The sequence below is a fragment of the Crocodylus porosus genome, unplaced genomic scaffold (assembly GCF_001723895.1).
Source record: "Crocodylus porosus isolate Cpor-Errol unplaced genomic scaffold, CroPor_comp1, whole genome shotgun sequence".
Lineage (NCBI taxonomy): Eukaryota > Metazoa > Chordata > Crocodylia > Crocodylidae > Crocodylus > Crocodylus porosus.
The window spans coordinates 12871930-12885421 of NW_017728928.1; the positions used below are offsets into that span (position 1 = coordinate 12871930).

The following is a 13492-nucleotide window of genomic DNA, read 5'->3' on the forward strand; positions in this document are numbered from 1 at the left end:
GCGCGGCGGCCATGAACGGCTCGCTGAACACGTCGGGGGGCGGCGAGGCGGGCTGGCAGCCCGAGGCCGTGCTGCTCCCGCTCGTCTACTCGCTCATCTTCCTGGTGGGCACGGTGGGCAACGCGCTGGTGCTGGCCGTGCTGCTCCGCAACGGGCAGGTGCACAACACCACCAACCTCTTCATCCTCAACCTGGGCGTGGCCGACCTGTGCTTCATCGTCTTCTGCGTGCCCTTCCAAGCCACCATCTACACCCTGGAGGGCTGGGTCTTCGGGCCCTTCCTCTGCAAAGCCGTGCACTTCTTCATCTACCTGACCATGTACGCCAGCAGCTTCACGCTGGCCACCGTGTCCCTGGACAGGTGAGAGGAGGCAGGGGAGGGACGGCTTGGCCCGGCCTCTGCGGGACTCGCGGGTCGCTCCCTGCAACTTTTCCGGGGTCTCTGCCCCAGCCGGAGCAGGAGCTGGGAGGACGCTAGCCCCCCGGCGGAGACAGCGGTGCGGTGCGGGGGGTGGGACGCGGGACCCCCCTCACACACACCCAGCTGGCTCACCCGGGCTCTTGGCAGGGCGAAGGGATCCTCTGCCCGGAGGCTCAGGCTGCGCCTGGAGAGCTGCAAGCTCAGATCTGCCCGTTACACGTGGGAAGCAGCAGTCCAGAGGCAACAGGACTCCTCTGCTGAGCTTCGTCCAGCTGAGCGCCCGCAGGGCAGACCCCTCGGCAGGGGAAGGACAGCGGTGAAGGACCCGGTCGCCCCTGGAAAGGAGCAGAGGAACTTGGGTCGGGCTCATGCCTAGGAGTGGGACGGAGAAAACCAGGAACGCTTGCTGGGAAGTGGCCAGCTTTGCAGAGGGGAGCTCGGAGCCAGGGCTCAATTCTCAGGCCACTTGCTGGACCTGATTCTCTTCTCCCAGGACCAATCTCTCCTCTCACTGTAAATCGGGAGTGACTTGATTGAGAGGAGAGGAGCTAGAGTAAAACAAGTGTAAGGAGGGGAGAACCTAAAGAGAAACTTCCCCGGTATCTCTTTAGTCGGGCAGGGGAAAGGGGGTGGGACAGGGACTTCAGCTGTGGTTTAAGTGGAATTCATGTAGCTTCTTTCCAGCACAGAGATTAGCTGCAGGAGAAACCTAGGAATCCAGCTCTACGCTGGTACATCAGCATTTAGGATTTGCACCACAGCTGGGGCACAGATAGACAATGCACTGACATTTCTGCACAGGCTCTGCATGGAGATTGGTAGAGTGCTTTTGAATGTGGAGTAAGCTCTTTCCTCCTTAGTGCTCGCTGGGTGCGTCATGATCTACACATGCACTGTACTGTGGAGTTGCACAATTAACTCCACAGTAAAGCGTCACAGTTTACATATGCACTCTTATTAGGGGGCAGTAAATGAATTCTGCTGTGGGATAGTCCTACCCAGGAGAAGTATACTGTCCTGCTGCAAAGTACTTACGTGTGCTGAAACACACTTGTTGACTGTGACCAGGGCTGGCTAGGGCACGAGAGTGCTTCAGTGTTGGGGCTGCCTGCCAGCTAGCTCTGCACTGTAGCACCCTCGTGCCCCAGACAGCCCTGATGCCACTGACTGCCACCTGGAGCCCAGGGCTGACCCCAGGCTACCTGCTCCGGGTCAGCCGCTCCCAGGAGCACATGAAGACGCTGCATCCGGGAGCATCTGACTCTGGCACAAACTGTGCTGGAATTTATTCAGGCACATGAATTGCTCATGTAGATATGCCCCCTGAGTCCGCACTGGGAATTAGTCCAGAGTATCCAGTGTGCCGTAAGTTCACACCTTAGCTTATTACACAGTAACTTCCCTGGAGACAAGCCCTCAGGGTATGTCTGCACTACAAATAAGACTACAAATAGACTTAGCCCAAGTTAAAGCAAATTCTCACAGAGAAGAAAGGCTGAAAGGGACCTCAAGAGATCATGTAGCCCAATCCAGGACAGAACCTGCAATCCTGATGTTATTAGCACTATGCGCTAACCAACTGAGCTAGAAGTTAAAATCCAAGTTAGGACCTGGCAGTTGTTTTAACGCAGCCTAGAGCTGAAATCTAAAATCATTACCTCTACACCTACTGACTCATTCAACTACAATTGGCTTGTCTTTTCAGGGGTTTAAGTAAAGAACAGACTTCTTTCAGTGAAATATCATTTACCAATAGTTACACAGTTTGGCATTTCCATAGCATTGAATGCACCAGACTAAAGTCAGATGCATAAGGATGTGAAGCATACAGGTCAAACTGCGTTAGAAACCAAAGAGAGGAGATCTGGATCAGGTACAAATCCAATGAAAGCAGGGGTGAAAAAGGCAGGATCACTCATGAAAAGCAAATGGGACCTTAGTACATGAGAGTGTTCATTAAAGTGAAGGATTTAAATGGAGGAGCAGAGTTCTGTGGATGCCTCAGGTCTTGTGGCAGAATTTATTCAGATCATCAGAATGAAAAACATCAGCTGAGCTGGCAGCTGGAAAGCCGACAGCAAAGGAACTCCATAGGACTAGTCTGCAAATCCCTTGTTTCTACTGATGTGCAGTTACTTATGGGATTATGTATATATGCTGGCCACTGCTGACTAGCATAAGAAAGAGGTTTGCAATCTGGCCCCAAATGATCAGAAGCTCATCAGTTTTGGGAATTGCTGTAAGGACTGCCGAGCTAATGGAAAATACAGGAGGCGGGTGAAGCATCTTAAAAGAAACTGAGGCTACATTCTGGTACATACATCTGGAGTGAAGCTGTTTGGTTCTAACTAGTCCTGTAGATGTATATTGATATAATGGGGTTAAAACCTGTCTTCGGATTGTTTTCACCAGCATTTGAGAACTGTGTTGGTCAGGTTATTAGAAACTAGAGAGAAACAAAGCTATTTACTTACTGTTAAGTGATCCTGTCATAAAAGGTTCAGAAGCAGATGCGGTAAGATAAGCTGTAGCTCCTGGATGAGTTAAGAAACTACTAGAGAAAGATGATTTGTATTTTGATACGCTGCAAAACAAGCACATCATTTAAAGAACAAGCAAATTCATTTTAGTAGACTGTTTCTCCTTCCAATCCAATGCCCTGTAATTGTGTTACCTGAAAGGCTCTCTCTCCAACATGCCAAGCTAATAATAGCAATAGCAACAATAATAATATAATCATATATACTAATGATAAGGGGAACAATACAGTGACTATTCCAATTGGGGCCAGGGCCACTGGGTACAGAAGATCTAAGATGGCTTTTCCATTAAAATCATCTTACATGCCAGCAACCTTTGCAGGTGGAGCCATCTCTAATGAAGGCAACCTGCAGCTTCTGACTTTTACAATCTCACTTTGCCTGCTGCTGATCTTGGCCACCAGTTCATCCTTCCAGTGGCTGGGAAGTAATTCATTTGCAGCAAGAAAGAAAAGTGATTCTTGAAGCTATTCTATTGCATTTTTTTATTCCTGGAGCTCAGGGTACTTGAAACTGGAGACATCTTTGGGTCTTAAGAACCAGGTGAAAAAGAACCCCAAACTCCTTTGTGTAACACCCTGTCCCACAAAAGCAATTTTAGAAGAGAAACTAGATAGAAAATTGGCTTTACTTTACCCTTAAGAAAGCAAGATTTTAACTGGTGTTATTGTGCAGTTTAGTGTCTAGCATGCACTTGTTATGGAAGGAACCTGAGATGGGGGTGTATAATTAAAGCTGATCCAAGGCCCAGTTCTTCCCTGACACCAGAGTAAGATCAGGAGCAAGTCTGTGGAAAGCAGTAGAGCTACGTGCATGCAAAGCTATTGTAAAATAAGCGAGACAAAAATCTGGGCTGTAGGAGTGTGATCTACAGACAGGAGATGGCAGAGCGATAATTTAGACCTTTACATGATCAGTGTGTTCCCATTGTCTCCCATTATGGGGAAAAAAGCAATGGGACCAGTGCGCAAGATCAAAGCAAGCACATCTTGTGCTTCTCATCTCCTCTCTCTCACTAATTCATCACCTCTAAACAACAGCCTCCTCACCGATGCATTTTAATGCTTAAATACACTGAATCACACCCACCCACAGTGAGCAGTCCCCATAATGGAGCTGGCATCACATACCCTCCATGAAAAGATGGACCACTATTTCAAAGAGGCACCATTTCTTTTCATTTTTAAGGCACTTCTCTGTCATCAGATCTTGTTGCATGACCTGCTGCAATTCCAGGCTTGCATTTGAGCAGGGTAATTATATTTGCTCACCTTCCTCAGAAGCATTGGGTATTGGCTGCAGCCAAGGTGGGGGATTTTGACTGGGGAGTGCTGATACTTCTAGTGGGAGTGAACCACCCAAATGTTCTTCGTTAGAGGGTCTTGCTCCTTTGCTTAGGGCCAGACTGATCATCACATTTGGGATCAGGAGGGAATTTTACCCCACAGCCGTACTGGCATGGGCTGTGGGGTTTTGCCTTCCCTTGTATGGCAGGTGAGTGGCCCTGTTCCTTGCCTCTGTCAACTAAATTTCAAACTACTTCCTATCCCTGCAGTGGCAGGGCACTGGCAGTTCCCTCATGCCACTGTTTTACCTGTGACAAGTTAGGATGTTCTTCAGTTTGGAAACATTGTGCCTGGCTGGTATTTATGCCAAGGGGTGTTCATCAAGTTTTAATAAGTTGAACCACTGGTGCTCAGCCTTCTGGCTCTGCCGGTCCATGGGCCAGATCCCATGTGTGAGGTCAGGCCTAATCTAGCATAGGGATGGCATGTAATCCAGTTGCTAGATCAGGCTACTGTCCTTCACTCTTGCTGTTATTGTTACCCATGCTAGCTAGGTGAAGCTAGTTTAGGTATACTGCTACATGGTCCCATCACACCTATATTTTGCTGTCAAAAACAGAATGAGGCTGAATTGGAAATTGTACTAGGAGGGTGAAGTTGAGCATTTCAGCCGTTTTTCCTTGTGCTCTCCCCAGCTCCTCAGGCTTTGCAAAGTTCTCTCTGATGTAAACAGAACCATAGTTTTGTTTCTCTCTCTCTCTTTCCCTTCTAGGTATTTGGCTATAAGATACCCTCTGCACTCCAGAGAACTAAGGACCCCTAGGAATGGTCTCACTGCCATTTGCCTCATCTGGGGTCTTTCCTTTATTTTCTCTGGTCCCTACCTCAGTTACTACGAGGAGTTCCAGACAGCCAACCTCACTGTCTGCCATCCCATTTGGAAAATCTCCCAACGCAAGATCATGGATCTCTGCACATTCATCTTCAGCTATGTTATCCCAGTGCTGATCCTGAGCCTCACCTACGTGAGGACCATCCGTTACCTCTGGACATCTGTGGACCCCATTGAAAACATGTCTGAGTCCAAGAAGGCTAAGCGCAAGGTCACAAGGATGATCATCATTGTAGCTGTCCTCTTCTGCCTCTGCTGGCTGCCCCATCACCTGGTCATCCTGTGCGTCTGGTTCGGTTACTTCCCTCTCAACCATAACACCTATGTTCTTAGGATCCTTTCGCACCTGATCTCTTATGCCAACTCCTGTGTTAACCCCATCGTCTATGCCCTGGTTTCCAAACACTTCCGCAAGGGCTTCAAGAAGATCTTCATCTGCCTCTTGCACAAGAAGGTGGCCAACAAGGTGCATGTAGCTCAAGTGACCAACATGGTCAGCACCTTAGAGGCAGATCTGACAGAAGTAACACACATCAGCGAGCCTCCACATGCCAGGTCCTCCACCTGCTGCCAGCTCCCAGCCCAATCATGGGGGGAGGCAGAACTGGTTGGACGTCCACAGAAAACAGCCACCTCCTTCATCACCTTCAATGTCACCTAATGGAATTTTGTTTCTTTCAGACTTTGAAAGATCTTCTGAGTCCAAGACAGTTTCATGGGGACCTGTACAGGACTTTAGGCTTAAATAGACCTCATATGGCTCTCCCCATTTTTCATTAAAATGCTCAAGCAGGTATTTCACTCTTAGAGTGATGCTGGTTTCTAGCCTCTCAGGCAAGAGAATGGCCAAGACTTATACAGAGAATATGGTTTTATGGATGTCTCATCAAGATCACGTGGCTCCAGCAATCAAAGTCTACTTTCCCCAAACCAATTTTCATGCACAATAGCATATTATCTCCTGCCTTGTTCTAATGGGCAGTGAGTGGGCTGTTTTTTATTTTCTATTTTAACCCTCCCAGTAAGACGCGAGTGATTTGATTTCCTGCAAGGATTTTAAAGGTCAGAAATAATTTTGCTTTTTCAATGCAGGGAAAGGGTTTATGGGAGTCATGTCTTAGTTCACCTGCCATAGGACTAGAGTAATTTCTAGAGCTTGCTCTGACCTTCTCAGATAGAGATCTCCTTCCAGCTCATTACTGGATTGGTAAAAGCCTTTTGGAAATAATGGCCAAAAGTGTTGGGGGGAGAGGGCTGCTTGCTGACAAGGATCTTAATATTGTCATAGAGAAGCATCTAAAGAAAGGCAGTGAAGAGTGACCCAGAAGTCACACAGATAAAGCAAGAGGAAAAGAACAAGATCTGTTGAAAACCTTCCCACTTTAACTAACATTTTTTGTTACTGGGATTTAAGGTGGTCTTGCTGCTCTTGGCCTGCTTTCTTGATAGATATGTAGAACAGTAACTCTGGGCTGAGCTTCTAATTACCAATTACAGGACAGAGGCTGTGTGCAAGGCACATGCACAGAGTCCATGTTCAGTGGACCAATCATCCCACTGCTGCTGCTAGGAGGCTTTGCTCTGAATTCAACTCGATGAAGAAAGAAAGCTTGGACGGAAAGAAAATGACTGAATTATTTGGTTGTCTTTGCTGTCATTAGACACTTACATATTTAAGAGACTCTCTTCACAGCTCGTTAAGTTTTTCCTTCACTGAGGTCACTATCTTGCATTTATATGACATCAGTGCATTGCCATGGTGTTGGCTGCAGTGTCACAAATTGAGCGTTTTGAGTCCAGGTCTTGACGGCCAGGTTTCACATGTGGTCACTTCTGCTTATGCAACACAAGAGCGAAAGGTGGCCTTTTGTACCGCTTTGGTCACATTTTGTTCAGGTGTAAAAAGCATCATGAGAGATGAGGCACAAACCTTTTTCAGTGGCATTGCTGAGGAGGAGACCCATGCCTAAATGTAGTGTGCTGTAGTCTTCACTCCACTTGGGAATGAACCAGAACAACTGGAACCTAGGCAGGCTTGGAAAGGGGTAGCATTACACCAGCAAAGGCAAATTTGACCTTTGACACGACATTGGTTCAGCTAGTTAGGGCCCAACTGAACAAATTTGCCTGCTTGTTATAAATCCATTATGCATCAAGCCATGCGGTACATTGGAGTGCATGTCATTTCCTGAGAAATGTGTGGCCAGTGCTTAGATCACTGCAGACACCAGTCCCAAACTCTAGGCTGTGTTTGGCTCAATTAGGCCCCTTGTCTGTGATGACTCTTTGAGCCCCGAGCACTGGTCCTGCAAGAGTCTAAGCTGCTACCTCTGATGTGTGAGTTACTTGCAACTTCCCCTCACCATAAGGGCCTTTTCACAGCTAAGAACATGCGTGTCATACTGGGTCAGATCAGTAGTCCATCTAGCTCTGTGTCCCCTCTCTGACAGGGACAGCAGTGGCTGCTTTAGAGCACTGGTTTTCAATCTGTGGGCTGTGGACACTTGGGGGTCTGCAGACTATAGGGGGTCCACGAAAGATGACTATGATCAATCAAAAGTATGTGAATACCTACACTTGTAATTCCAAGGGGTGTGCATCTCCAGTTGAAGTTTTTTTTTTAGGAGTCCACAAATGACAAAAAGTTGAAAACCACTGGTTTAGGAGAGCATATGAACAGGGTATATCTGGTGTGATGTGTCCCCTGTAATACCCTCCTTAGTATTCACCATCCTTGGTTCAGAGATACACCCATGACTTTTCCATTTAATAACTACTAATGGATCTATCATCCATGAATTTGTCCAGTCCTTTTGTGAGCCTGTCTATACTATCTGCCTCTACAACTTCCTGTGGTAAAACTCTGCCTTTCCACTCTGTTCCACTCATCAAATTTCTTGTATTATTATCTGCCATCTATTAATCAACCCTTCACTGTCCCTGAGCAGACTGATCTGGAAAGCACCTACCTTCCTCCTCCTCTGCTACGATGTCTATAAGAAACCTGCTGGTTTATGATGGGTAGAGAGAAAAGTAGCAGGGAATAGTTGGCGTTCACCATAATACAACATATAATTGTATATATATGAACATTAACATTATATATATTTGACTGTATTTAATACACTTTTTTTTTTTTTGGCTGCAAGCTCCTGGGATCAAAGATCATGTGTTGAGGTGTGTTTGTAGAGCCAGGCACAATGGATCTTGAGGCTCCCTGAGTCCCGGGGGGCAATTACAATGCAAATGTTAAAAAAATATTAAAAAGATGGATGTTTGCAGAGCACCTCTTTGGACATATGGGTAGCACACACCCTGGCTCCCATGACCCTGGCTACCTGCAGTAAGATTTTAGGTGAAGTTCTGTCTGTGCTTTATGGGCTTCCCACAGACTGAAGCAACTAATCATTTCCATGAATATAAGAGATGTGAAGGTTGGCCTGGTCACAGTTTGGATCTCAAGGCATGCAGTCAGCCTTCCTGAAAGTGATGGCTTAAGTGCCAGACCCTGCAAGAAGGGTGCCCAAGGGAAACAAGAGACTGATTTTGAGCCATGAACTAGATAGATGCTACTACTGATGTGATAGTTTGTGATGAGATTAGTGGGCTATCCATATATGGGAGCATGGGGTTTCTTTCTGCAGTGGAAATAGAGCAAGACAGACTCTCACACAGTGTATATACCTGTACTCACTACCATATTTTGTTGTTTCATATACTATATATGTAGTACTGACTTTAACTTCCATGCATTTCTGAATGCTTTGCAGGGTGTCCAGAGAGATCACTTGAACTCTAACCTTGAAATAGGGCCATCTTTAGAGTGAAGGGAGCCCTACAGAAGACAGCTTGGAAGAGGAAATGACAAATTACATAGGCAAATTACCATGCCCTGAACAGTCTGTCCTTAATATGATGTTTAATCCCAGAAAAAGCACCTTGATTAGTTCCCAACATGGGGTACTGGTTTAGTACTGACTCACTGCGAAGAGATATCTACTGAATCACCATTTCTTTGCACCACTAAATGTTCCTTGGGAAGCTCCTAGCCAAATACAGACTCAGCCATGTAGCATAGCCAGCAAGGTATTCCATGAATACTTAGTCCAGCATACGACTGATACTGTGTTGTGATACTAGGCAGCACAAACTGTATTAGATAGCATGGGAACTGGAGGGTGAACCATAGGGTCTGTCCGCATCTAGCTGCCTCAATAAAGAATCACCTTTATATCGATGATACCCAATCTCCTTGTTACCTTGTGATATGCTGTGTTCTACCCTGCCTTCTTTTTGTAAAGTGAATGCAGACTGACATTTCTTTTCCTCCATGAGGGCCCCAGCTGGCCTCCCAACAGACTTAAAGGATACAAGCCAAGTTAGAAACTAGTTCTGTTGATGATAAATACTTCTATACGCTATGGGGAATGTTGGCTTATCTCCCTTTGCCTCTAAAGCAGGCATCTCTTGGTAAGTGTGGTCTCCTCCCAAGGGAGTGGGTGGGGCTAGTATGTATAACAGGGTCTGTGCATGACCTTATGGGTAGCAAAGAATACCTTGCATGACAAGCTAGTGAGCAGATCTACCTATGATATGTTGTTCCCCACCAGCCCTTGAATGCAGTTGGCAGATTTCAGCCATGATGTAAATAGGAGTTGCATCTATATACATGAGTCCTGAACTGGACTTGTATTTGTGCTCTTTGAACAAAAGGCCTTAGGACCTGCATCTGTACCCAGTCTGTGGATTTTGGTTGAGTACCCAGCTTGAAAACCATTGCAAGATGGATGGTGCTTTGACCTTGACAGGGCTTCGTGAAAACATGCTTCAGAGCATGAGATGTAGGAAAGCCATGTAGAATTCCTTCCCTAATACCTACTCTTAGTCTGAAAACCAAAATGTCTTGCTCCTTTGTTTATGCAAAAGATTTGAGCACAGATCTTGAGCTGACTGGGTTTGACTGTATGGGTTATACAAAAACTTTGGGGAGTGGATTTCCTTTTAAAGGCACTGACACACTTGTAGGCAATAGACATAAGTTGTTATAATTGCTAAGGGTGCTTATACACATGCAGCGAGGCTGTGCCAACATTCTGCAATTACAGTTACTCTATTAATTGAATCTGCTGGAGCGTGGTAATGGCCATGTTCCAGCAGACTCCAGTGTCACATGCATCAGCGTCCCGGCACTGAAAAATGCTCTGAGAGCGGCTTTAATTAAAGCACCTGGAATGTCATGTGTATTAGCCTCCACTCACTGAAAAATGGCAGTGGGGGCACTTTAACTAAAGCTCGTTGAACAAACTTTAAAAGTGCCCCTGCCACCATTTTTCAGCGCGGGGATGCTGATACACGTGACATTGGAGTCTGCTGAAGTGCAGTAATTACCACACTCCAGCAGACTTGATTAACTGAGTCTGCTCCAATGTGTTGTAATTACACATATATAGGTGCCCTCAGAGCTGGTCAAATTAAAGTGCCCCCTCCCCCCCAGCATCTATAAATGCCCAAGGATGCCGAGACCTAGACACACTTGTTCATTTGCCTGTCACCTGGAATCAGGTATCATTCAAAAGGAACCATGAGTCACAGAGATTCGTAGATTTTTCTTCAGGGCTCTCCCTTGCTGCCATATCCAGGGGATCCTTACTAAGGCAGAACTTCCCTGGGAGTCAAGCTGTTGAGTTCGATGGACTAAGGATCAGGTCTTGAATAGTTAATTCAGAATTGGGCCCTACTGACGATCCAAGACACAAGGATCAAACCCAAATCAGGATCTGAAACATCCCAGCAGCCAGGATGTTTAGCTCTGCATTTTGGGTTCAAGGCCATCTCTACTCTAAACACCCAGGAGAAAGCAGCTCTATTTACAACAAGATCCTCCTGTTCCTGTCCCCATTGCTTTGATTCCTCCTGAGACTCCAAGAAGCTCTTGACTGTCAAACATTTTATCTTCCCCATTAAGCCTTATTATAACCAGACCCAGCTACCCCTATAAAGAGGACCATCAATTTCCCAATGCCTCATATCAATAATAATTATATTTAGTCTACTCATGCCCACAGCATGTCACAGACATAGATTATATAAACAGTTCCATTATTTATCACTGCATTTGTGTCTTAGAGCCAAGCCTTTCCCAGCAGAGAAAATACTTAATAAGCATAAAAAGAGAGCCTATATTATCTGACTCTACCTCTCATACTTTCTCTTTTCTCCCCTATCCCTGTAATTGAGGGAGTCTCTGTTGGCTGATGGTTAGATCTCTTACCAAACTGCATAGGTTTAGAAGCAGGATTTGTTTTTGTCTCAAGAACGAGTGGTTGAATTAGCTTAGCCACACGCGCAAAAGCTCAAAGGCAAAACAGAAAAGACAATGAGGGATGCTAAGAGAAGCCAGGGTTCTCCCCCAGACTAACCATTCCTCAGCTAAGGGGTCAATCAGCAGAAGGGTATTTCCATATCAAACTCGTAGGAACAGAGAACTGGGAGAAACCAGCTGGGTCATCACATCCAACCCCTGGACATCTCAGGCCATCACATAAAAAAAATTTGTCTAAACTAGTCCGCAAGAACCTCTACTCCAGCCCTTCCTACACACCACAGCCACAAAGCACCCCATCAAAATTAAGACCTTTAGCACAAAAACTTTTAGACCCTTCGATAGTTCAGATGATCAGGGATCAGAAAGGGATCCAGACAGACAAATCAATCACAATACAAGGCACTAGCTAGTGTCATTGCACATGAAGATCTGGAAGTGGTTTCCGTCATTGGGAACCTCCCTACTAGCAAATTCCCATCATGTCACCTTTACATTTGCCCTTTGGTTAAAAGTCTGTTTCTGCATCTTCTTTCTATAAGGGAGACCACTGATATCTCCCTTGCTGAATGGTCACTCTGGCTACACCAGACTCCTCTGTCGTCTACATGTTAGTAACACTTTCCATCTCCTCTCAGACTACACTGCTCATTAGCAGCTCCGTAGTTTGACCCAACAAGTGACTTGATGGAAGTCTGTCTTGTTAATGTGGCTCAAATTGGAATGCCTCCAAATGTCAGCACTGCACAGGAGGGACACGGAGGGAGGTGCGAGACGTCCACCACTGAGCTTCTGTAATGGAGCTTACACTGGAGTCGGGGAACAGACACTTCATTGGTTGACTCACCGGGGCTTGAGTCAGAGGCTTCCAGAGAGAGAAACCTGGGCTGTTACGACTTGAATTAAGGCTTTCCGGGTGGGGCTGTGACAAATGCACCTCCTCTGGGACCACTCTTATAAACTCACCAGTGGATGACCTCTGCAGACTACATTTCATGGCTTAGTCCAGTTGGTAAGGAAGGAGGCTGGGAGTCAGGCAGTCTGGATGCTTTGCTCCATGCTGCCAGCAACTTATTGTGAGAGCCTGGGCAGGTCACTTCACCTCAGAGCTTCAGTTTCCCCACATGTAGAGCAGAGGTAATGACCCTGATGGTCCTTTTTACAATGCTTTGAGATCGCCCAGCTGACAAATGCTTTATAAGGACCAGGTATTAATATGGAACAACTTATTAGAGTGAGATGAAAGCATTGGCAGTAAAAGGGAATGGGAAAAATATGAAATCCATGTATTTTTAAGCTCTCCATCTACATCTTTGCAGATGATTGGAAAGAACAGCATGGGCTCACCACCAGAACAGCTATTCTGGGTCTAGCTATAATTACATGCCAAGCTAGGGTGTTAAAAGAACATAATTAAAAGTTGTAAAGTCAAGCACTCAGAAGTTGGGATATGGAGAAATTGAGGTTGCCAGTGAAAAATTAATTTGGCTCCCCTGTGTGTCTGCATTATGATCCATGCTTGGACAATAAGATAACCTCACTTTTTCTCACCCTGATTTATTGGTTGCACATTGAGTGGGTCACTATTTAAAATGTCTTTTTAATAGGGGAAAAATTGTGCCATCACATTGTTAGTACATCATAGTACATTCTTTGCCTCCATTTTCCCGAGCAGGGACCAGATCAGCCCCCACACCAGGACCCCCTTACGCCCCAGGGGAGGCGCCCCTAGCCCAAGGGTGAGTGAGGACCTAGTCAGGGAACTTCTGGAGGGACTGGATGTATTTAAATCAGCTGGTCTGGATGATCTCCACCCCAGAGTGCTGAGGGAATTAGCTGAGGTCATTGAGGGACCCCTAGCACGGCTGTACAAGCACTCATGGTGCTCTGGTGTGGTGCCAGAGGACTGGAAGAGGGCCAACATGGTTCCCATCTTCAAAAAAGGGAGGAAGGAGGACCCGGAAAACTATAGGCCAGTTAGTCTTACCTCGATCCTGAGTAAGTTTTTTGAGAGAATTATCCTGGCGCATG

General features: G+C 46.2%; 1 protein-coding gene across 1 annotated transcript; it reads left to right on the forward strand.

The window, feature by feature from the left end:
- Window positions 1-11: 11 nt before the first annotated feature.
- On the forward strand, window positions 12-9373 carry GALR2 (galanin receptor 2). The gene is made up of 2 exons (XM_019542622.1): window positions 12-361; window positions 5020-9373. The coding sequence occupies exons 1-2, from the start codon at window positions 12-14 to the stop codon at window positions 5798-5800; spliced, it is 1131 nt and encodes a 376-aa protein (XP_019398167.1). The 3' UTR covers window positions 5801-9373.
- The last annotated feature ends 4119 nt before the right edge of the window (window positions 9374-13492 follow it).